The sequence below is a fragment of the Anopheles coustani genome, chromosome 3 (assembly GCF_943734705.1).
Source record: "Anopheles coustani chromosome 3, idAnoCousDA_361_x.2, whole genome shotgun sequence".
Classification (NCBI taxonomy): domain Eukaryota; kingdom Metazoa; phylum Arthropoda; class Insecta; order Diptera; family Culicidae; genus Anopheles; species Anopheles coustani.
In genome coordinates, this window is record NC_071288.1 from 30153296 (window position 1) to 30177051 (window position 23756).

General features: G+C 44.3%; 2 protein-coding genes across 4 annotated transcripts in view; one reads left to right on the forward strand and one right to left on the reverse strand.

Annotated features, from left to right (window-relative positions):
• LOC131260180 (maternal protein pumilio) overlaps positions 1-19357 on the reverse strand; it is a 152986-nt gene extending 133629 nt beyond the window's left edge. For 2 of the 3 annotated variants that reach the window (XM_058261856.1, XM_058261854.1), the window contains exons 1-5: positions 19087-19357; positions 17393-17470; positions 15232-15719; positions 10382-10931; positions 7803-8372 (exon numbers count right to left, since the gene is read on the reverse strand). In XM_058261856.1, coding sequence (XP_058117839.1) covers positions 7803-8372; positions 10382-10555 — 744 coding nt within the window. In that variant the 5' untranslated portion in view covers positions 10556-10931; positions 15232-15719; positions 17393-17470; positions 19087-19357. Of the gene's footprint in view, positions 1-7802; positions 8373-10381; positions 10932-15231; positions 15786-17392; positions 17471-19086 lie in introns of those variants that run through there. The other variant, XM_058261855.1, reaches the window with a different exon arrangement.
• A 900-nt stretch (positions 19358-20257) lies between these two features.
• LOC131261417 (N-alpha-acetyltransferase 30A-like) lies at positions 20258-23562 on the forward strand. Its single transcript, XM_058263445.1, has 2 exons — positions 20258-21994; positions 22078-23562. The coding sequence occupies exons 1-2, from the start codon at positions 20768-20770 to the stop codon at positions 22240-22242; spliced, it is 1392 nt and encodes a 463-aa protein (XP_058119428.1). The 5' UTR covers positions 20258-20767; the 3' UTR covers positions 22243-23562.
• Positions 23563-23756: the final 194 nt, after the last annotated feature.

Genomic DNA, 23756 nt, shown 5'->3' on the forward strand with positions numbered 1-23756 from the left:
ATTTTAAGTGTGCGAGAAGTTTGATCGAGGACAATCAGACACCAACAAAACCTAGATGATTCTTGCATGCTCTCTCCACCGCCGATCTTTGCTGTTGATGATCATGTATAACATAATAGCACCAACTACCTTAAGTGCAGAACGAGGACGTAACTCGCAGTTCTCAAAGAGTAATCCCACGCCATAAGGCTTCAAACAACACCAACATCGGGACAACTCTCTAGAGATACAGAGTGAGAGAGAGAGAGAGGGAGTGAAAACTCGCAGCTGAGATAAGGAGAGAATAAACATAAATTAACTTCCCCGGCGGGCGGATGGATGCAGCAATGCAACTAGATGCAACCGAGACGGTAACCGCCGACTCTCCGCATGTGGGTGTGAGGTGTAGACAACGACCAAGAACACGAAGGTCTTTGTCAGGGATCGCATTCCCACTGCAAGTCTTGGTTCCCTTCTTCCGAGCAAGCGATCTCACATGATGACGATCCTCTTCGTGTGTTTGCGCGACAGGTTTGATTGTACAGATTGAGAATGGAAGAGAATGGTGCAAGGTTTAAAATAGATGAACCCGACCTGGGTCAATTGAGCAGAACTAGTGCTATTATTGCACTGTAGCATGCAGCAGAACACGAAGATGTCGTGTGAGAGTTGATTTTATTGGAAGTTGAGTTGATTAGAAATAACAATCTGGACTTGTATGATAACAGAAAGAAGCAGAAAAAACAGTTTGTAAATGAGAAAAATATGTTAGTACTGATTTATCAAATAATTGAGGAAAAATCATGAAGGTCCTTTAAGAATGATCATCCAACACTTCGGTTGACACGTTGAGGCATGTTGAAAAAAACGACATGTAACGTTGAGGTGTCAAGACATGTAGTTAACGTGTTATTTCTAGTTGAATTTGCACCGATTGTATAAAACGCGCTTGAGAATAACCTACAAAGGAGATCTCCCATGATATAGCTTGCATCATGTCTCGAAATGCATTACTGTGCTTCCCAACTATTCAGTGCATAAGTCTACACCTGAATCAATTTATGCATCCGGAGAGGGAACGCTTCTTGCACCAAAGTCTTGGTGGCCTGTTTTGAATTCTCACTCGCAAATTGACCCCACACAATTCGAGAGCGACTCTTTACGTAGGGCAACAGTGTGCATGTTTCCAGAATCGAGCATAAATTCCAACCTCTCACTCCCACAAGAGGACCCCGTTGTGGCATCCGTTGATTGCTTTCCCAGTTCGTTTCACAAACGCGTCGGTGGAGTAGAAAATTCTACTCACCCACAGGCGGGCAGAAAGACAAGCACGAGGAAGCCATGGAAATACTCCGCATGTTTTCTGCTTTTCCACCCCGGGAAATACACCACCTCAGTGGACGAAAAAGAATGAATCGGCAAAATGGTTCGAGATTCGCAGCAGATTCGTTTCCGGCTTTTGGTGCACGCTGCGCTCCAAGGGATCGTGTGTATAAAACACGTTCGTTGGAGGTTCGTGTAGAAAAATCCATACGATACGATAGAGGTAAACGAAGAGACAGGAGAATAACTGAAGAAAACTCGATGTCTATGGACGAAAGGCGTAAGAAACCGCACGCGGCAAGAGAATGGCGATATTGACCGCGATGACTATCATCATCGGCATATGATGAACCGGCGTTTGTCTCACGCTCACCGTGCATGGACCGTCGTAGACGACGCTCAGTCTCACCAAATAGCTATTCTTACCAACTCCTTCGCACAGTGGGCGCGGATAATAGATCAATAGATGTTTTGTTTGGCGCTTTTTTTTTAAAAATCAATCGTTTGAAAGGTACAAGAACCTATTTTTCATTATGAACATCGTATAGCATGTTTCGATATTTTGGTCTTAGAGTTGTGTCTTGTGAATCTTCCAATGAGATTCATTCATATGAACCATCTATAATAGATTCATTACGAGATTTACGAATTTGCCTAGCTTCAAATATCTGCAGTTTGATGAATCACATCTTTATGATTCGTCAAAACTTCATGAACTTCCAGGTACGCATGGATGGCTAGAACTTGATCAATTATTTTAAATTTAGTATTAAAGTAGTTTTAGTAAAAATTTACATATTTGAGACTACGGATTTGCTGTGGAATATGTGCAAAATTTTATAAACATAGCATTTGTTTTAGAAGATTATTTGCAATGTGACTAAAAATACTACAATGTTAATTTAAATAATTTAACTGTCCATTATCATGTTCCGTTCATTAGCTTATGGTACATAATTCTCATTATGGAACAGATGATGCGAATTGTGTCTCTCTTGTTCTTTCATACTTTTTTAATAGCGTACATTTTCGATTCACTGCGTTCAACTGGTTTGTTATAGTTATTGTTGGTTAAGAAAGAATTCGCCAGTTTGAGAGAATTCCGCATCTTTGCAGTCCACACCTATTTTAAACAAATAAATTCCTTCGAATTAAATTCCTACTCAACCATCATACAATGGAAGAAAAACATACAAATTTGGTTTTTTAACATTGCACTGCAAACAGAGTTCTACATTATTCTCCACCTGCTAGCTGCTAGGTGGTAAAGCCGTCGGTGGACCGTTCGTGAGTCCAGCTCGCGTTGTATCCATCTCGCGTTCGCCTATCTTTTCGCGTCGCGCGGTCAACGTAGCGCCATCTCTTGCACGCCTTTATACACCTCGGACATCGCCGGCAGCGCGCGTATGGCCGGCCTTGACTGGAGCTGGCAGAAGCCAAAAACCTTTTGTCAAAGAGCAGCGCAACGGCAGCAGCAGCCGCAGTCAGTTCGCATGCCGCCGCTTCCAATTCCACACCATGCCTTTCAGTGTTCGTCCGGCGCCTACACCACCACCACCACCATCACCATCTCCATCGCACACCTTTGGCGCACCTGACGCGGACAGGGGGAAAACTGAACAGGCAAAGCAGCATACTCGCGTAATCCCAGTGTGTTTCCGTACACGGTAAGCTCGCTCGCGGAGAATTTTACTTGGCGTGCCGGCATCTCGCGCACCATACCACCATCATCATCATCACAATTTGGGAATCATCGAAGGCTCATTAACAACCAACATGTCATTCTCCTCTTGGCCATTCTCGGATATTCTTTTCGTTGCGTTCTCTTGCCCAAAAACCATAGCTTGATTCTCACACAGATTTCAACCTCCTCGGCTTCCTCCTCTTCATCTAAGAAAGATCGTACAGAAGACAAATACACTCTGGCCACATACAGGGAGCATGTTGAGATATATGCTACTTTCTTTCGACCAAGGAACTGTCAAGAGTTAATTGCAACATTACCCACCAGGCAAATTTCCGTTGAGTAAAACATCCATCCATTTAATCACCAACAAAACTTATTTGAGGAGAATTTTCATTAGTCTGAAGCATCAATGCCCTTCATGCGATTAGCCCCCAATTACACCTCGACGGCCTCAACTTCCATCCCGATAATCGGAGGGACACGTATTCACTAAACTTCGTTCCCATCAGCTCCCTTCTCTTCTCCCCCTTTCCCCCGTTTTTATCATAAGGATATAAGCACTTTACTTCCAGCGCATCTTCGATCGATATCCTATCAAGGACGCGCGTCTCATCAACGCCGGTACACCTACACACATGTGCAGTCGGGCACACATACATAGATTTCATAATGTACTATCAAGAGTCAGTCAACAAAATCGATTGTAAACGGTGGTATCACAAAATTACTTCCACCTTGAAAGGTGTGGTTAATTTCCAGAAACATTACGATGAACTTTCGAGGATAAGAAAATTGGAGCACACTTTTGCTTTGTGTGTGTAAAGTTAACACAGGATTAACAATGGCAGAAGGACGTGAAATAGAAATAACGAAGACTACAAGAATGAAATAAAATGTTTCTGCATCGGTGCTTTCCTTACAATACAAAAATCCCTGCCTTCATAAATCCTTGAAAAGGCAAAACCTGTTCAAGACAATCGAATGCATATCATTAGATCATCATTAATGAAAAATGCACACTTCCCGAGTGTACAGCCGTTCCACATAATAAGTATCGTCTGGGGTTGGATTATTGCAATTGGCTTACAAATTCAACACCTTCTCCACCAACTTATGCAACTCCGTCCGTGCCGGCACACCTACACGCACCCGCGGCTGGCTGGCATTTTATTGCACGAAAAATTATCATTTCAACAAACGCGGCAAATAAATCGGCAGCCTTCTCTACGGCAAACCGCATTTTGGTCGACAGTGATTGCATGGATTAGCCATACCATTGAGTCGAAACAGTTTCTTCTCTCCGGCAGAACGAACGCGCACGACCCCCGAAGAGTTTGTGAAGATAAGCATCTTGGGAGCTCTTTTTACCTTCGATCTTATCGTACCGCAAAATATATAAGCATAATCAAGCACGCACACACCTCGCAAATTGGTGTCATAAAATGAAGGGAATCGCGATGAAAAATTATGATTGAAAGAGCAAGTGAAGTGGCCTGTGGTCATGGCCTGTAAACCACTGGAAGAGAATTATCGTCCGTGCTTTTCAGAGGTCAGTTAATTAAATGAATGTAATTAATTATTAGAGAATTGGCTGGAAAACGTGATAAACTTTTTTTTTCTTACAATATTTAGAACCTTACAAAATCTCAGCAAACTAACGTCTGCGCTTTATGCAACAGGAATAATGACAATTTTGATGTTTACTTTTCCACAATTAACACAATTATTCTATCAACTCTATTGTTTTTATTAAAACAATTGAATTAAAGCATAGTTACATGTATCATGTTCATGACAAAAATTGAAAATGAGTAAACTGCACCTAGAAAATTATCAAAAATTTAATGTTTCTTTTCGCTAATAAATTTATAGTTATCCATAGTTACCTTAAAAGAAGATAGTTCCACAAAACTAAGGCACTAAATCGTGATAACTGCAGGGGAAGAGCTTATGAAAAATCTTAGGAAATAGAAAAAAAACATTCCCTTGCGATCTGCACATTCCGTTAGAAATCCCCCTAATTAAAACAAGCCAAAATTAAAATGAAATCAAAAACCATCGGCACCGCAAAAAAGGCGGCCCCGGATCGGTCTCTAGTGCCGGCGTTGCGCATCGTCGCACGCGAAAAACCGGCACTACGACCGACCGTTGACGATGATGGCCGACTGTCATTGTCCTCGTTATGTGTCCCTCCGGAGGCGAAGAACAAACGAGTAAGAAAACCCGTCCAGTCCCGGGTAGGTATGGCTTGTTGTCCAGGTTTTCCCTGCTTCATCCACCGGTGGCCGCTGCTGGACCAACCAAGCACCCCAAGCACACCATCCAGTGTCCAGACTAGTGACTTTGTGATCTTTTTCTCATCGTCTTTCCCCTCTCGCTCTCCCTCTTTCTCTCTGTAGCCGGCTCCGCAGTATTTACCCAAGTGCCCAAATTATCTCCTCTTCGTAATTGAATTGCCGCATGATGGGCGTGTGATGCAACCTAAAAATGAAACCCAACTTCGCCAAATAATGCATGCTTGGAAAAATCTAACACCATGCTTGGCCATTGGCCGCAATTAAACGCTCATTTAGGTCAGGAACAATGCAGCGCCACCGAATCGGGGAGAGGGGTTTGGAAACTTTTAACTGCAAAAATAAAAACGCTTGCAACAACACAACACGTGTTTCGCAGCATGTTTCGGGCACAACTTTTGCCAACTTCAAGTAGTGGAAAGCCGTGCATCACAATGCCAAGCTTTGCTTTCTTCCTAATTTTGACCGTTTGATCGGATTTAGCGAACGTTTTCCGGTGTCCTGATCCGGTTAACCATCAGTCTGCAAAAGACTTCCGAGAGCCATGAGAGAAGAAAGGGAAAGGTTCTTCCGAAGTGCTGCGGAAAACATTTCTGTTTTTCTCCCCATAGACCTCAATCTGGACCGGCCGCAGCAAAGCAGCGCGGCAAGGGACGTGACGATGCAGATTTTCTTTGCACACCGTTCGTGAAGAGCATACCAAATTCAGCCATGTTCCAAAATGGCTGACAATGACCGGCAAACAAATACCCCTGCCGTGCCCGCTGGCGTCCAGAAAGACCGCGGCTCGTGGATGCTAAGGTTGGTGTGTTTTTCCGTGTGGGAAGCGGGAGCCCCACAACCGGATCCATTGTGAGTGGAAATATGGTTAACGAATAATAAAACCTCGCCTATGAAAAGGACTCGCCAATAACGGCGACTCGCCTGATAAATTCGTTACCGATTTCCGCAGGTTTTCAGCACAATTTTACCTCCGTCGGGATTTTCCTCGATTAGCAAATTGTGTCCTCCTCTCCATTCACTCGATGGAAGTTTGTGCTGCGTTCGATCGATGGAAAAAAAACCCCAACACGGACACAGATAATAAATTGCGACCGTTTGACATGGATTATTTTGCACCGCTCTTTCACTCCCGATGCGTCCTTGGGCGCGAACTTGGCAGGGTGTACGGTACAGTGTTCCCAAGAGTCTTCCTGCCTACCGGAACCTCTGCTCGCCACTGGTGTTCACCAGTGAATTCCCGCCCCCAAAAAGGATCCGACCGACCGGTGCGCGCTACCGGTGGCCTAATTTCTTCTGGGACAAACTGCGTCGGAATACTGCGAAATGTCCCACTATCTCGCTCCTCTTTCCGGCAACCGAGGACGAACCGGCATGCCGACCGGAAGGTGGCGGAGCTTTTGGTGTCAGCATTAATTGAATTATTATACACTGTCCACTCGGTGTGCCGTCTCGCACTCTTTCCGTGTTCTCGCTCACTTCTCGCTCCATCATGCTTTCCCGCCCTTTCCATCGGATTCGATCCGATGCGTTGCCACGGAACAGGACACTGAACTCGGAACGGAAAGGAAGCGGTCCATCGTCCGGGCGTCCATACCTCCCTACGTCCAGCGAGCCGTGACAAATAATATGCTGGCGTGGATCAATAAATGCGCACCATCGAATGCAGCCCCTAGCCGGTTGGTGTGTTTTGTGATTCATTTGGCAGATTTGCAAAGCCAGCGCCATTACTCGTCGAGCGGGAATCGAACTGGTTCGATTTCATTCTTTGCCGCATATGCGTTGGATTAGTGCGCATACCTCTTGGGGGGCATTAGCAGTAATGTAGAGGGAAGGTTTTTGTCATTGCACCATTTTCCAACAATTACGTTAAAAGCGTCCAATGTAGGGCATCAAGAGCGAGCAAAAGCAGGAAACGATATCCACACCATCGGTTGACAGGGTCCGGGGTTAAAATTGGGATTAAATTGAATGGAATAAGGTAAAAATAACAAAAACAATTGTTTAAATGAGTGCTTCATTGTAGAATTGATATAAAAATTCAAAAAAATCTCATTATCCATTTCGTTGGCTGGAGAAAAAAGTGTGTGAATGCCATTCCGCTAAACAAACCAATAAACAAGATCACACGATCGTGAACCTAAAAAGGGATTTTTTTACGGATTTATCATTTTTTCCCTGACAGTGTGCTTTAAAAATGCTTCTACTATGCTACATTGCCTTTTACGATGAGACCAAAAGGAACACAATCGAGCAAAAGCCGTTGTACTGTCAAAACAGTAATGCCTGTCGGTTAAAAACATTCGGACACAACCACTTTTTCGCTGTGTATTTCCGCGTCATCAACAGTGGAGTTTTGGTTTTACTGTTCTACGAAAAGATAGTACCACGTCCCTTTCCCGCTGGCCCCAGGGGTACTCCTAGTACACGATAAACCTCTTTCATCGGTGCGTTAACTTGAGAATGATATTGGTGGGATTTTTGCGGTTCGCGAACCCCCCAAAATATCCACCACTTACCGCGGAGTTGTTACGGGGAATGTACTGATTCTGGGGCGCCAGAACGGTCCCGTACTGCTGGCCACCGCTCAGGTACACGAGCTGCTGCTCCGGACCGGGCGGCTTCGGTACGCCGACCCCGTTCACGTTCACGTTCGGCGGATGCAGATGATCGTACATGCCGCCCTGCATCGGCATCTGCATCGCGGGCAGACCGCCACTGTTCATCGTGGCGTGATTCAGCATGGTTTGCCCGAGATGGTTCTGGTGGTTCATATGGTTGGCCATCTGCGACGGGTGGTTGATCATGGGCAGCTGCTGTTGTTGCTGCTGCTGTTGCTGCTGTTGCTGCTGCTGCTGATGTTGCTGCGCCAGCTGCTGGTGTTGCTGCTGCTGGTGCTGCTGAACCTGGTGCTGGTGTGCCTGGTGCGGGTGCTGCATCGGCGGCTGCTGCAGCGAGTGTTGTTGCTGCTGCTGTTGCTGCTGTTGCTGCTGCACTTGCTGCTGCTTGACGCCGGGAACGACGGGCGGAGGAAGCAGCCCTCCCGGAGTAGTGTTCGTCAGTGCTGGGTACTTCCACTTATCTTGGTTCTGCGGGGTAATTGACAGAAAGAAGAGATTGGATCAGTAAACATGTTAAAAGTAAACAAATGATTACGTTAATATGAACGCTATTGATGTAACCCTGCAATACGTCTACTTTTGTGACCTAGACAAAATAGAATTGTCTATTTTCAAACCATTATTTCCTTGATTCTACATACAGCTTGCACGGAAAAGAAATACATCCTGATAAATTGTTCAACTATAGCCTAACACACCAATCTAACTAGATCATTATCGTTTATTCAATATACAAGCATATCTTTTAAACATATTTTTAAATTAAGAGAATAGAGAAATATAGAGACAAAGGAAAAACTATTCGTTCAAACCAGTTAAATTAAATCATTTATGAACAATTTCTTTTATTTTTAAGCCATACTTTCTGTTGATTGAATGCTTGTTTGAAACTGTAATGAAACCAAAATGTAAATGCAATGTTCAAAGACAAAAGAAAACCAGAACAGGCTAAAAATGTAAAATGAACGTTCTCAATGCAAAACTGTACCGACATCTTTCTTTTAGTAGAATAAATAATTTACAGTAAGACAATTTTTGAAGTTAAAACTTAATGAAACGGAAACAACTTAAAAGTAAACCTCGCCTTGGAGCCTTGAAGCAGCTCAACTAGAAGTGCGCTTCCTGTACAATGCACTTTTTAGAATATTCACCTATCCCGTGCATTGCTATCAATATCACCTTATCTTTTGCAGCGACAAACTGTCCCCTTAGATACTACAGATATTCCTACAGATCCGCTTCAGCACCACACGCCATCGTGAGCGGGTGTCTGCCGGGGAACGATAACGTGCGCTTGCTTCCCACTTGAACGTCAGAACATCCCTTCTTATCGAGCGGTGCTCATCGGTCGATAGTTATGACACGGAGTGTACTCAACGAAAACGCAAAAAAAAACACCCCCACACGTTCTACAACAAAATGCAACCCCTTAACTGAAGCAACGGCACGGCGGCGCACGCGACATGGCATAATTTTGCCAAGGATTCGGTCCAACATAAAGAACGGAGAGGCAGAATGTTTCAACGAGTGTTCGACGAAGCGTAGAGTTTCGAACGTGTCGTGCCGCGCGGGTGTTTGAATGCTAGGGAAACATTTTTTGTTCGACAAATAAGCAAAAATTAATGTTCCAACCAGGTTTCGTTTTGTACTCATCGAGTAAAAACTAAACTAATAGAAAGTATTTAGCTTTATGAACAATCCATTTGCTAACCAATAATATCCATCAACATACAATCGAAACAGATTATTTTCCTTTCGAGCGTTTAGTACTTTTAAGGAGGAAGAAATTTAGACTTTAGTGCTATATCTCGAGAGGATTTGTTTAATTACTGTGGCTCCTCTTTTTACCTCTGTCTTTCATAGATATTTTGCTAATTCGTTCTAGCTCATTCCTGGTTTAAACACTGTTACCAAACGATAATATTTTTTGTATTATTTTCGTTCGTATCGTTCATTTTTTGTATTATTTTTATCGATTGGCGAGACATCGTCATGTTGTCATTGTTGATTGAAACATCATTTCATGAATATCTAATCATTGTTACCATTTAACCAAAATCACAAATACAACTATGTGTATTTAAAGCGATATGGTTTAAATTATGCTATTCCTTTTTGGACCAGGTTTTAATATAGTTCTTATCCAGTAAAAAGCTCGTTTAAAGGCCGTTTACAATGCTTGTTTAAAAACACGTTGAATACAGCAATGTTGTAACCGAAACCGTAAGCATACAGTCAAAGCATCAGGCGGCCTTACATGCTTCATGCTTCTAAACTGTGTAATCCTGGGCCGTAAATTTGCGCGATTAATTCCTAAATTAAGTCCCCTCGAGTGCACGCACGTACTGGGTGGCCCTTTATCGACCCCTCGCTCCGGCTTTTGGGGGATGCCGCACACACATCCGAGTGTTCATCGCGCGAGGGATGGGCCGAATAAAAGGGGTGCTGGTTGGAAAGGCGGGGGCGAGTATACTCACATCGATAATGGTGTCATCCCCGGATGCCCACCGGGACTGCTTCTGTGTGAACTGGTTGAACTCGGTCTCGTTCGGATGCCGCTGGAACACGTAGCCGACGGCGGCATCGTCCTGGGTGCGGATTGGGGCCGCGTTTCGCCCGCCACCATCGTCGTGGCCCCCGAGCAGCTTCATGCTGGCGGCAACTGTTTCCGGTGCTAGCGTGTCCGTCGTTGTCGTGGTGGTCGTTGTTCTGCCGGCAGTTGCCCCGTTTCACTAGGTGTGTGAGTGTGTGTGTGTGTGTTGTTCGACGAGTTTGTGCGCTCTTTTCAGTCGCTAGGAGGTGTTGTTGTCCTGGCACGTGAGCCCGTACTCTCGCTCTTTCCTTCTTTCCGTCTCTCAGCCACCCTCGTGTCGTGTCCGGATATCGACGAACCGGCGGTGCTTGAACCGAGACGTTGGGGTCTATATATTATGTTTTCCAACACCGATGAACGTGTGTCTTCCTTCGACGAAGGTGGTGGTATCCCGGTTACCTTTTCGGCGTAAGGCTTAAGATGATCAACGTGTCCTGAAAGTAGCAAGCGAATAGGAAAGCGAAACATTAATGACCCGACAGTAGTTAGTGGCATGGAGATGGGTTTGTGTTGTGGAAATGATATCGTCCATTATTATCGTCCCTAGTCTGCGACTAGTGTTCCGATCGTCTTGTGCCGCATGTTATACTGCACACAAATAACTGCATTAAACCCGGGCAAAAGTTCCTAGGGAAAGCCAGGGAAGGGTTGATAGGGTACATCATAACTTACAATCAACGCAACCCTCCTACAGACCCCGCTGCTACTGCAGGCCGGTTAAATCCATCGGCGGAACAGAGCTACCGAACCAGCCGGAAATGTGAAGGCGCATCTCGACACACACACAGTGCACCGGATGTTTCCCGTTGCGGTGCATTTTCCTTTCCATTTCCTGCCCTACTTTTCGCCAGCACTGGCATCATAACAGCAAGCAAGCCAAGTTCAGCCCGACACAGTATCGCACGGCGTTTAATGATCAAGGCTTGGTGCGGTACCGTAAGCCGTGGTATTGCCAACTGATGTACAACACCCGAGCTAACAACCAAATTGCCGCACGGCAAACCATTGCTGGGACTTATAAAGCAGGCTTATAAAGACCCCGTCTTTCTTAGGGGCCGGTCTCAGTCGTCCCTCTCGGGGAAAGAAGGTGGAATTGTGCAGCATTAACCGGCAAACGTTGTCAACATTTGTGGACATATGAAGATATTTTCTTACGCCACACTAACAGCTGCAGTGAAGACATTCCAATGTTGATTATGAACCTTTGGCAGAACGAGCGACTCTGCAAACCTTGAATTCGATCGCTTTTTCATTTGCCAAATGGATCTTTTTTGAGCAACTTTTTTTATTTTTGTTTTTAAAATGATTAAAAGAATTCCGAAAAATGAATAAGAAGGTGGTAGCCGTTATTAACACTAATCCCAGTCTTTCTATACTTGCAAAGTAGGTAAGTCAAAATCATAAGAACTCAAAACTAACAAAGTGAAAAAGGTGCCCAACCGTGACGAAAAGGTCTGGCTTACGCATCCTGATGGCGGGTGTACTACAAAAAGTTCGAGAAATTTACGGAAAGAAGGATGAACATCTTAATAACTATATTATTATTCAATAAACAATTGTTTTTTTTAAATTGCGACAATTTTTTTGTTTCTTTTTCTATCATGTCATGTTTTGATGTCCGAAATTTAACCCTGTCCACGTTATTCTTAGGCGTGAGCTACGATTAATAACTTGTTTTTGTTAGTAAAAACAAACCACACAATAAGTAACCTCTAGACCGACGATGCTCCCCGACAGGGATCGATTGTTCCCCGACTCCCAGGGCTGGGCCTGAGGTGGCCAAAAAGCTAATGAACCGTGCGTGATAAGAAAATCGATCCGTCCAAACCAGACGAACCCTACGCACCCAAAGGAAACCCCAACTGAGCAACAACACATTCGACGGTTTTGCTTGTCCCGAACTTTGGGAGCGGAACCAGTGTTTGAACAGAGAAGATTCCGGCAGGTCGAAAACAGGTCCAGTTCTTGGCATGGCTGGATGAAACTTGTGACATGTTTGCCCTTTTCCATTTAAAATCCCCTGGCTATTTAACATGATCTGGAACTGAGAAGTTTGGTTTGGAACAGATTTGTAATTGAATAAAGGTGCTTAAAAACCTAACACGACACGGCGATACGACTGGTATATCGATACAGAAAAATTTTCTTTGTTTATTTACCAAATTTCATTCCCGATCGTAAGATCAAGTACACACGTTCAATTACTATCCATTGTGTACTATTTGAAATGGGATTTTCGTTCACTTAAACATTCCAGTTTACTTTCCTGGGGAAATTTTATTTAACGCACACAGGAAGACATAGTTTGTAGATAAAACTAGAAAACGTCATTCGTCGTTATTTAGATGAACCCGAAAGCTCAAAAGACAAGATAAAATAAGACATACAGAATAACTATCGCGAGCAGAACTGTGCTAATAAAGAATACACTTTCATTCACCGGGAAAGATAATGAAAACCCCTGCACGTGAATCAACAAACGCAGATTAGTGATAAGCACAGACGCTCAAGGTCAATTTTTCTAACTAAACTACATTATGTTAGTTGATAGGTATACGACTTAAGTGCGGGCTAGTAAGATCTCCTATTACGTTAACAAAATCTTAGCAAAAAGTCCTACCAGAGAAAATTTCGATATTTCTAGAATAAATTTAAAACAATCTAAAAAAATGTATTCTTGAATGCAAACGGTACAGTTATTTATATAGTTGGAGTATAGAAAAGTTTAAGTTTTTCGTATTTTATATCAAGTAGTAGAAAAAATGGTTCGAAATTAAAGTTTCAAGGAGAATTGAAGAAAAAACATAGCTTTGTACCGAATCCGCTTTGTATCAGAAATGTGTGATATGTCCAAGAACGGAAATGAAATACCTCGAACATCATATTCAGTCTATGCAGTTGTAAGATATTGCCACAGTCATAACACATTCATTAATTAGCATTATTGCCATTGTCCGTCGATAAAATAAATCTCACTCTTATTAACTCGGTTGAATAAAACTGTTCTTTTTCGTGCTCGACTCATAGGTAGGTCTGGTTGGTGTCCCGATTGAAATTCTTACATCCCAAACTTTTGACCTTTAATCACTTGTGTGTTTGTTTGTGAGCTAACCACTGACAAAATACAACCCATCATATAGTACCTACATGAGTAGCATGAAGAGTTTGTGTTTATTTCACACGTTTCACATTGGAAGCCAAACATATCTCTCGCAGCTTGCAGGAAGACTATGGAACGGTTTATTGCTTCCGGACACTTCCGTCGACGGATTCCAATCTATTTCCTTCCAACCGAATGACCGGATTATCTACCCCTCCTTATTACTCTCTTTGTCTCTCTCTATCGACCAAAAACCCCCCTCGCAGACTGGAGGATTGAGTTGATGGCGATGCGCGCTGATGATGATTAACGCATGCAAAGTGATACGCAGCGGTAGGACAACCCGCACACAGTAGATAATCGAATAAACAGCCCAGAGAGGAAGCAACAACGTGGAAGGATGCCAGTTGTAAGTACGATTACGTTTACCGGTGGGCCTGTGCGGAGCCATCCTTTCCCCGTTCGCTTTCACCCTTATCATTCGCCTCGCCATTCCATCAACGGGTATCTCCTCCTCGAGTCGGTTTAATAACCACATCGCATAAACAATCTCGATCATGCCGGGGCAGGCCAGACTGTAACTAACGACAGAAACGAACGTGTCTAGTGTGCAGGAACGACAATCCCACGGTAATCATAAGCCTTTTCTGGTGTTTTACAAATGGTTGATTTGAATTACTGAAGATACGTAGATGCGGTCGTTAATAACTGTGCGTTGTGTTGTATCGAAATCCCTATTTTTGGTTGTTAATTTACATAGTCCTTTCGTGTAGAATACTGGTTGCATAGAGCTTTTACAAAATTCCGTCCACCCTACTAATTACTCGAAGGAATATGGTTTTGTACAATATGAATTTTCCTAAAAAGGTTTTGAGCCTAAGAAAAGATAAGACTCATACGAAACTAACATAAAAAATTGGTTTAATATCAAATTTCTAACATTTTAAATACATTCAAATAAATACTTTTTATGATCTTTAACGACCATTTCTTTTTCATTATTAAAACTAGACACTCCATAAAGTATTTCTCGTACAGAGATAGCTTTAAGAAAACTTTTTATCCAACTTTTTAAAGAAAGTTTTATTGTTTCATTTTGAGCCAAAACTACTCCAAACCAGGGGTCGAAAATGTCCGGTCCACTGGCCAAAACCGAACCGGCGGCTGAATTAAACCGGCCCTTTTTTTAATAAAAAATGTACATTAAAACTGTTGGTAAGGAGGTAAGATCCTTCATTCTTCCTACTGACCGATTTAAAATTACCCAGTCTGGTGAATCTCATCCAGAACCTAGCGACGCAACAATATATTTGCTTTGCATCCACAATAACTACATTCAAGAAATACAATATTTGACATTTGTAGGTGAGTTATTTTAATTACTGAGGTAACATAATTTGAGTAGATTATCAATTTCAAGCATATTATAAGAAACTTATTCAAAGTTCAAGGAACGTACAGTTAGTTATACAGAAGCAAAAGAAACAACTAGACGGGAAGGATAAACTCTGGTCCTTGCCACTCGACTGGATCGCATAAAAGTCAATCTCGGAACAGTTGGACGGCGTTTCGATAAGGTCAATCATCAGCTTTTGCAGTACAACTATCATCCCTCCAACGATTCGGCTACGCACCTTGTTTTTCGTAGGAATTCCTTCAAGCGTTGGCGGTGTTATTGCTCGCTGCTTCTTCCGCTGCTAACCCTTGGCGCCGGGGGCGATGCGCGCAGTGAGAAATCGTGGTGTTTTGTTTGAAAACAACTGCACACACTGCCGCGAAGAAGTCCGCTAGTATGCGTGTACGCGCGGGCAGCAGTAGAATTGCTGCTGCTGCTGCTGCTGCTGTTGCTGCTGCTGGTTGTTGGGGGATGCTGGCTATGTTGTGCTGGTGTGGCGGTAGGCGGCTTCACAGAGATAACGTGCACACTTTTACACACTTATGTACAACAAACAAACAAATTCGTCACAGAGGCTTTCTTATGCCTCGGGCTGCAACTTTCTTTCAAGATCCTTCGGCGATTCTTGCAAGAGCTCGATATATTGAGCAGTGCTTCACTCACACACTGGTCGCTAAAGGAGGCTTTGTTGCGACAAACGGGAGCTACACTTGCTTTTTGAAAACACTTTTCCGAATGTGTCGGATTTGTGTTTTGATAAATGCGTTAAATGGATTTTTAAAAACACCCTTTTGTACACTGCCAGGGAACCGTGGTGTGAACGCAGAACACACAAACACACGCAGGACGCACCCGGGACACTTTGAATTGATGGAAGAGGAAACTTGCCGATTGCAGCAAACACTGTACACCCGCGCGAAGTGGCTCGTTCCGCTTCGGATTCGGATAAAAACCCCTACGCCGGACGACACTTTACACAAACTCCAACTAGCGACTGCTACTTTCAGGTCAAACGAGATGAACGAATAATCATTCAATTGAGCCTTTATCTACACGCAAATGCACATCACATTTATACACAATCACACAATTATACACAAACACACACGCATAGACTTGTGCGCCAAAGGGCGGAGATGGACAAACGAACGTCCCGGAGGGAAGCTACAGCAAGGGATACACTCGCGGACGCACTTTTCCAAAACCCGCTGTCCTTCTTCGGTCGGGGATTCACAGACCGCTGTCTGAGGCGAAGAAATCTCACACTCTTGAGGACTCGAATGCGGCAGTGTGGACGACCAAGGCGGTATATTTTACACGGTGCACACACCACACACGTTTGTATCCACTCGCGAGAAGAAGATTCCTCAAAGATTGGCCCGTTGGTTGGGGACGTAAACGCACAACGAGGCCGATGCCAAAAGCTGCACACTGAACACGAGACTGTACACAATATATTATTGCACAATCAACTCACAACACTGTACACAAATGGAATGGCGCCCCATTGGCCAGCCAGGCAGGAGAAGGAACGCACCGTTTTTCACTCTGTGTGTGCTGCTATGCTGCAACAAGCAACAACACGCACCGCATAAACGAACGCACGCACGCACGCACCTGGTTGACCCCGGCCGGTTGTCTTGTCGCACTGCTCCTTTTTGCGCACATACACACACACACACAGGAGGATATAGCAGCAGCAGCCGCAAACGATGGATCACCGGAGAACTCGGGCAAAAAAGGGAAAAGCACAAAACCCTGGCCCGGTCTCCGCGACGAGATGGAAAAGCGCACTTTTGCTCTTCACAGTCCCGCGTTTTCGGAGAAAACCGGGAGGCGTCGTGTTGTGCGCGTGTCCCGTGTGCGAGAGATAGACGGTGCCCGGATAAATCGCACAATGCTCCCTGTTGTGGTCGAATGCGGTGGTGGTGTGCCGATAAACGATGCTGATGGTGTATGCTTGTTCAGCCTGCTTAGCTGCTTCTCGTCTTCGATGCCGGAAAAATTACCATCAATTGCTCTAGCGATGGCAGCCCAGAACACCAACATGCGCTCCGGAACGGGCGCCTCTTGTCCTGTATTTACAGTTCACTTGCTGATGCTTTAATTGTCACACACTGCTGTTTATTATCGCTACTTTTACACGCTTTACAGGCAGTCGATTTTCGTTACGAATGTTTGAGCTTTTTGTTTTGCTTTCTTTTGCACAATTTTTACACTTTTCTATACAGAACAGAAACGGAAACGAAATCCAATCGACACAAATGTGTTCACCCACAACACGGGCAGAAGTGATCCAGAACGAACGACTGATCGAGGGGAGCGAGTATTGGGGAGTAGTGGCGCCGGTGGTGGTGGTGGTGGTGGTGATGATGAAGATGGTGGCGGTGATGCGCTACTTTTATTTACTGGATAATTTGTTGCTCACTTTATCACTAACTGTACACGGGATGGAAATGCGTTTTGGTTGAGAAAGCCTGTGGGAGAAAAACGAAAGATGGAAGCAAAACGGAAAGGAAAAGTTAATGAAACTCAACGTGATTCGTGTAGGCGGTTTACTATTCGTTCGAGAAAAAAACTGCGAGTTCGTAGAACTTCGTTCGCATTCAGTTCCGCAGTTCTGGTGAATAAATTGCACTATCTCCATTGATGGAAAAGGACTGTTCTTCGCTTCCTCGGTCGAGTTGCAGAGAACAACATGTTCCACGCGCAGGAAAATGGGAAGAAACGACTTCAACCTGATTCGATTGTTTGTCTTGTACGGTGGTCCACTGTAGTTTGATCACAATTGACCAAAACCCATCCGTCCGTATCACGATATGCTGCTGTTCTTGCATAAAAGCCAGGAGTGTTGGGTTTCCTTTCTATTCTGACAGGGCGCCCGTGCATATGTGAACGTGTTCTCCAATTGAGAATGCGGTTGCCGCACCAAACGAACACACAAGCACCGTGATGGAAGGCAGATACGTGAAAAAAAATTATACACGAGAAAATTTTGACAATCGAGCAAATTCAGGAACTCGGAAAAGGTGTGATACGCTTAATTTGTTTCGGTATCACACCTGAATTTGTAAAAAAACAACAATGTGACAGCGTCCTATGCAGCGCTGGATAATAAACTGATGTATCGGAGTGTAATTTCCTGCTAGAATTGCTGTTCAGCATGCTGAGCTAGGAATCCTTTAACAGCTCGACACAGCAGGGGGAAAAAATAACACTCCGGCGCAACGACCAGGAATGGGAGATGCGCTCTGCCTTTGTTACGCCATTTGTTTTTTCGCAAAACGGACAAAACACCATCGGCTCCTCGGTCGGAGATGCTCGACACTACTACTACGTGCACGGTACCAGAGCAGTACTACCTTTCCGCCATTCAGCATTCGTTTACTATTTTAGTAAAGAGGAAGAATACAACAAACTATCTACAGTCTCCTCCTGGTGACGCCAAGAACTTCACTACCTTCGAGCCGTGCACGGGACAGGCAAATGCACAAGTCCATTGCGTCGGTTGCGGCCCTTTTCCTCTCTTGACGCGATCAAGTGCGAAGGACAGAGAGAAAGAATTCTTGAAGCCACCGCATCGCAAGGTACCTGAAGGCACGGCGGAACCGTGTGCGGCGGTGTGCTGCTCTGGTGTGTTCTTGCCGTATGTGTGCTCTGGGAGTTCAATCATCCGTTCTTACAAGCCTTCTAGCGCGACTACACCGCCTCCATGTCGTGCATATGGTACAACGCCAAGCAAGCTGCTCTTTGCTCGCGAACATCGCCGATGTAGTAGTGTACTGCGATCGGGCAACTAAAACGCAACCACACACAAGAACCTAGCCGATCCGTTCAATTCCGGGCTCCCCGGTAGGACAAATAATGGGAAGAACAGCACTACGGCGGCAAAGAACAAGACAGTCGTCGCCCCGGCAATGGCAGGCAATGGCTTTGTCGCAATTGGAACTCCCCATGGAATCTCCCGTTTTGGAGAGATGGAAAATCTTTGCGAGAAAATGCTTTTTCACGCAAGAAGAAAAAAAACAAATCTGACCGTTTTTCGTACCATCGCAGTAAACGTTGTGGACGGACAACAATTTATCGAACTTACACTGTGCACCCAAACTCTGTCCGGTCACTGCGACCACCATCGGATGTATACACTTTGCACTACACAGGCCTGCAAACCCGAGGTTAGCTGGTGCTCTGAACGCTTGGTTCTACTGGTTCGAGAACACACTGCTGAGACGGTTTGCCTGCTGGCGCAAATCCTCGCCGCACATACGATTTTTGCACGAGGCGTTTTGCTGGATGCCACGGGATAAAAAAACACACTCCAATTCAACCAAAACGCCGTCCCACGGAGTCGATTCGGTCGTCCGGTTCTGTCTGATGGGTTCTGATAGAACTAGTTTCACCATCGTCGGGGTCGTCTTCGAAGAAGAAGAAGAAGACTTCATGACACTCAAGAAGTTTTGACAGACTAGTCCCCCGGTTCGATTTCGTTTATACCGTTGCGTTATCGGAGGATTGTACAGCTAAAGTGTACGGTCAGCTCAGGGCAACGGTAGTTTGAAATCGATCTTTTCAAACTAGTTTCGGATAAAACGACCCAGCGCTGTCCGTCCATCTCTTTCACTCACGAGTTAAAGCAACGAAAGAGACTACAAACGACGCGGTTTGTACATAAATGTTAACGGAGCTAGCAGCTTTCAATCTTTTTTAACTACATTCTTCAGTACTGATTATTCTGATTTCTTCAATATTACATCTTCTTTCTCGTCTAAAAAAGGTGTAATCTGTGAAATCAATGTGGTTTTAAATAGTAAACAAATGGTTTACAGTGTTGTCAAAGTTGTTTTTGTATTTTTCTTCTGCTAATTTTTCGACATGCAAGGAATGATAAAACCATGATTCCTGCTTTCAACATTCGGAGGATAGTTTAAATATTCTATGTAAAATATGTTTCAGCCATCTGCATAACGCAGATAGTATAAAATAATGGTTTTTCTCAACACTCCGGGAATGTTTTCTTTTTTGTTCCCCAAAACCGTATCAATCATCTTGTCAATTGCACGCAAATTACAGGTTATCTGTGCCTAGTACAATGTTGCTCTACATTATCCTCCCGTATCTATCGCTTGGCGTAGTTTAGGTATACTGATGAAAGACGGTGAGTTTTCGACCATTAGTCAACAGTTGACCACGCAATTGTCAGTTCGTTTGTAGAATGTCAAACGAGACGTGCAAGAAGTAAAGGAATAGTGGTCTGCAATAGCAGCAGTAGTAGTGGAAAAGAAAGATTACGGAAAAATAGACGATCACGGAAAAGGACCACATAGGATATTGTCCTATTTTCCATTGTAGCGACTTTACCGAATGCCGTACATTCGTTGCTAACATGCATTATTCCAGTCTGGAAGGCAGCTAGTGAAAGCTTGTTGTGCAGTCTCTGACGAAGTCGAATGTTTCCTGGTTTACTCCCAGTTTAGGAAAGTTGGGAAAAGGAAAAATAAGTGAACAAATAAGATGCTATTGATTACGAGGCGCGCCTGCTAGATCAAAGATCAACAAAAAATTAACATCCAGCTAATATAGGGCCGTAGCAACGGTGCCTTTCCCCGAGTGTACTAGCGTACTTGCAGCAGGAAGCGTGAAAGGTGGGGAACGGTTGAAGAAAACTGCATAGTCCGTGAATTGCACTTTACTACAAGCACGCATCATTGTGCATCCAGTTCGTCCTCTTCGATCGCGTGGACGAACGCGTAAAAACTAATCCATCTTCATCCCGGATGGATGTTATCGGGCGGGACGATCTTCCGACGGACACGAAGGGCAGCGCAACGAAACTTACCAATGGCAACGTATCGCTGTCGGAGGACAACGCCAATACGGTGGCGGCAGCGACCACCGGTGCCGGACGGAAAAAAACCAAAAGGAAAAGTAAAGCTAAAAATAGTCACCGTGAGGATGCAGAGTCCGAGCTGAAGATAGACGCAACACTGGCGAAGGCGACGGCGGTAGAAAAACTCAGCGCAGAATTGGTACCATTGCCAAAGGTTGCTACGTCGATGGTGGAGGCGAATGGAGAAAATGTAAATAGTAAGTGTAGCACGTTTGGCAGCAGTAGCAGTAGTAGTAATCATAAGGGTAGTCACAGCAATGGACTGCCAGCGGACGATGATGCATTCGGTGCGACGTCTGTTGATGCAATCAGCAAGAAGCTGGAAGAGTGTGTTCAAATTAGTCGCAATGGCTTAACAAATGGACTGCCAAAGCATGAGGACAAATCCGGGCACCGGTCAGCGCAGGAGGAAGGCAGCAACAAAATAACAACGGGTGACAAAGAACCGTCGGGGAAGGGTTCAAAAAAGAAGCATCGCAGTAGTCAGGCGAAAAAAGCACAAACATCAAATGTGGATTGTAAAATCAACGGTCAGGAGGACATTGAGGTGCATGAAAAGGTAGAACACAAGAGCGTGGAACCTAGCAGGAATAGGCAAACGCAAGATGTGGCCCACATCGGAAATCTGCATGACACATGCGGTGTTGAGGGAAAAACAAAACCTGCGGAATCTTGTTCTCACGCTGGAAATGACCCGAACGGCTCTAGCTCTCAATCAGTTCTGGATGCGCCTACCTCATCCATTGCCTCACCACCCGCTTCATCGGATGCAGCCGAAGTAGGAGAAACGTCTGGGAAAAATCAACCCAGCGATGCTCCGGTGCAGATCACGTACCAGGTGTACGAATCGGAACGCCAGATGCCCGCCATCATGTCCCTGATCCAGAAGGACCTCTCGGAGCCGTACTCGATCTACACCTATCGATACTTCATACACAACTGGCCAAAGTTATGCTTCCTGGCACTGCATGGCGACACTTGCGTCGGTGCAATTGTGTGCAAGTTGGACATTCACCGGCAGGACACGCGTCGCGGTTACATCGCAATGCTAGCGGTTGATAAGGACTACCGGAAGCTGAAAATCGGAACCACACTCGTGCAGAAGGCAATACAAGTACGGAACGAAGGAATCGGGCGGATGATGATAATTGTTGGCAGGGTTGTTTCAATTTCTTTTCTTTTTTCTTGCCTGCACAGGTCATGGTTGAGGATAACGCTGACGAGGTAGTACTGGAGACGGAAATAACGAATCAGCCGGCACTACGGCTGTATGAAAATCTTGGTTTCGTACGGGATAAACGACTGTTTCACTACTATCTGAACGGTGTGGATGCACTGCGGTTGAAGCTCTGGTTTAGATGAATGCTTCCAATATGTTCTCCGCACGCCACAGGTCGTCAGGAGCAGTCCGGTAAGGTTCATTAGCGCAATGGTGTGACGTTTGGCGCATAAGACCTTCGGTTATTTAGGGTTGCATCGGTAGGACAAGGATCGATTATAGGTTTGTTTTTTTTTTAAAGCAGGCTCACTCGACCATACTCAACACGACTGCTTGTGAAACCGTTCGTTAAACAGGTTATAACGTACCCTAAGAGAAGATAGTTTGCAAAAGATCATTTACCAACCATGCGATCCGGTCAGCGTTGCGCAAATTAATAACGTGAAAGTGAGCTTATGTATGTATTTAGATATGGCTTTTTCCTAGTTTAGATATCTCGAACTCCTTTCCCATGCGGAACGTCACCTGTGCAATCGAATATTTCACCACATTGCGGCACCAATGCGTTTGATATAAGTATTTAATCAATTTGTTGTACATGTTTCCAACTTGCCATAGGGCAAAAGCACGATATGGTTTCAAGAAGCAGTTTAAATTTCGTCGACCACATCCTTACTTTCCCATCGCGCACAGATCTAAAGGATAATGCATGTGTGCAGTACTTTTTGTGATGTTGTATTTTTATGTTATGTTTTTCTCCGCTGGCTGCGTCGTCGTGTATTCTTTTTTGTTTTCCCCCGCGTCCCCGAGGAATGGTTGGGTTTGGTCGACCCTCTCGATACCCCCTGCGGTAAGGTGTTAGGTATATAGATAATTTATTTCCAAACGATAAACTAACGAATACGCAAACAAACCTGGTGGTGTTCCTTGCTGCTCGTGCAAGGCTGAGCATTATTCGGGCAGACCGTAACGCTTCGCGTGGTGATGTAATATAGAGTGTGTCTTGTGTCGGTAGGGATTCCGTTTAACCACTCCTGTTGTCTTGTCGAGTACCGTTTCACAATTATGGTAGCAGGAAAAATAGCAACAATGATGCATCATGTATTCGCGCGTTTGGTGAATAGCATAAATCGGGATATATTGGCACATTGGGCACATCAAAAAGATTATTCAGTCGTTTTGAGCTCGAACCAAAATGCGTCCACAGATTTTAATTTCTTTGAAGTAGTCTGGCGTTGCTTTTTCATTCATTTTTGTTTTTCAATTCGGTTTCGAAATGTGTCCACAATACAGCGCGCAAGAAATAACGCAACAAGAACATAAAATGTGCCGTAAAACAACATCGAGCTGTTTTCAAACTCTTCCGGAAAGTTAAACAGAAACAGGACAGTATGAAGAAATTCTAAGGCGGAATACCATTGTACATAGTGAAACAATAAACAAGTAAAATGTGAACTAGAAAACGTTTAGAAATTTGATAACAAAATTCGATTACAGGTAAGTAATTACCATGAAATGATGAAAAAAATGTTCCACGAAAAATTCTATAAATTAATTATATGGAATAGTTTCCGAAAAAGATAGTTGTGGAACGAAAACATGCCCAACAATTTTTTTTTTTTTTCGGTGTTCGGTTTTTTGGTCAAATCGTTCATGG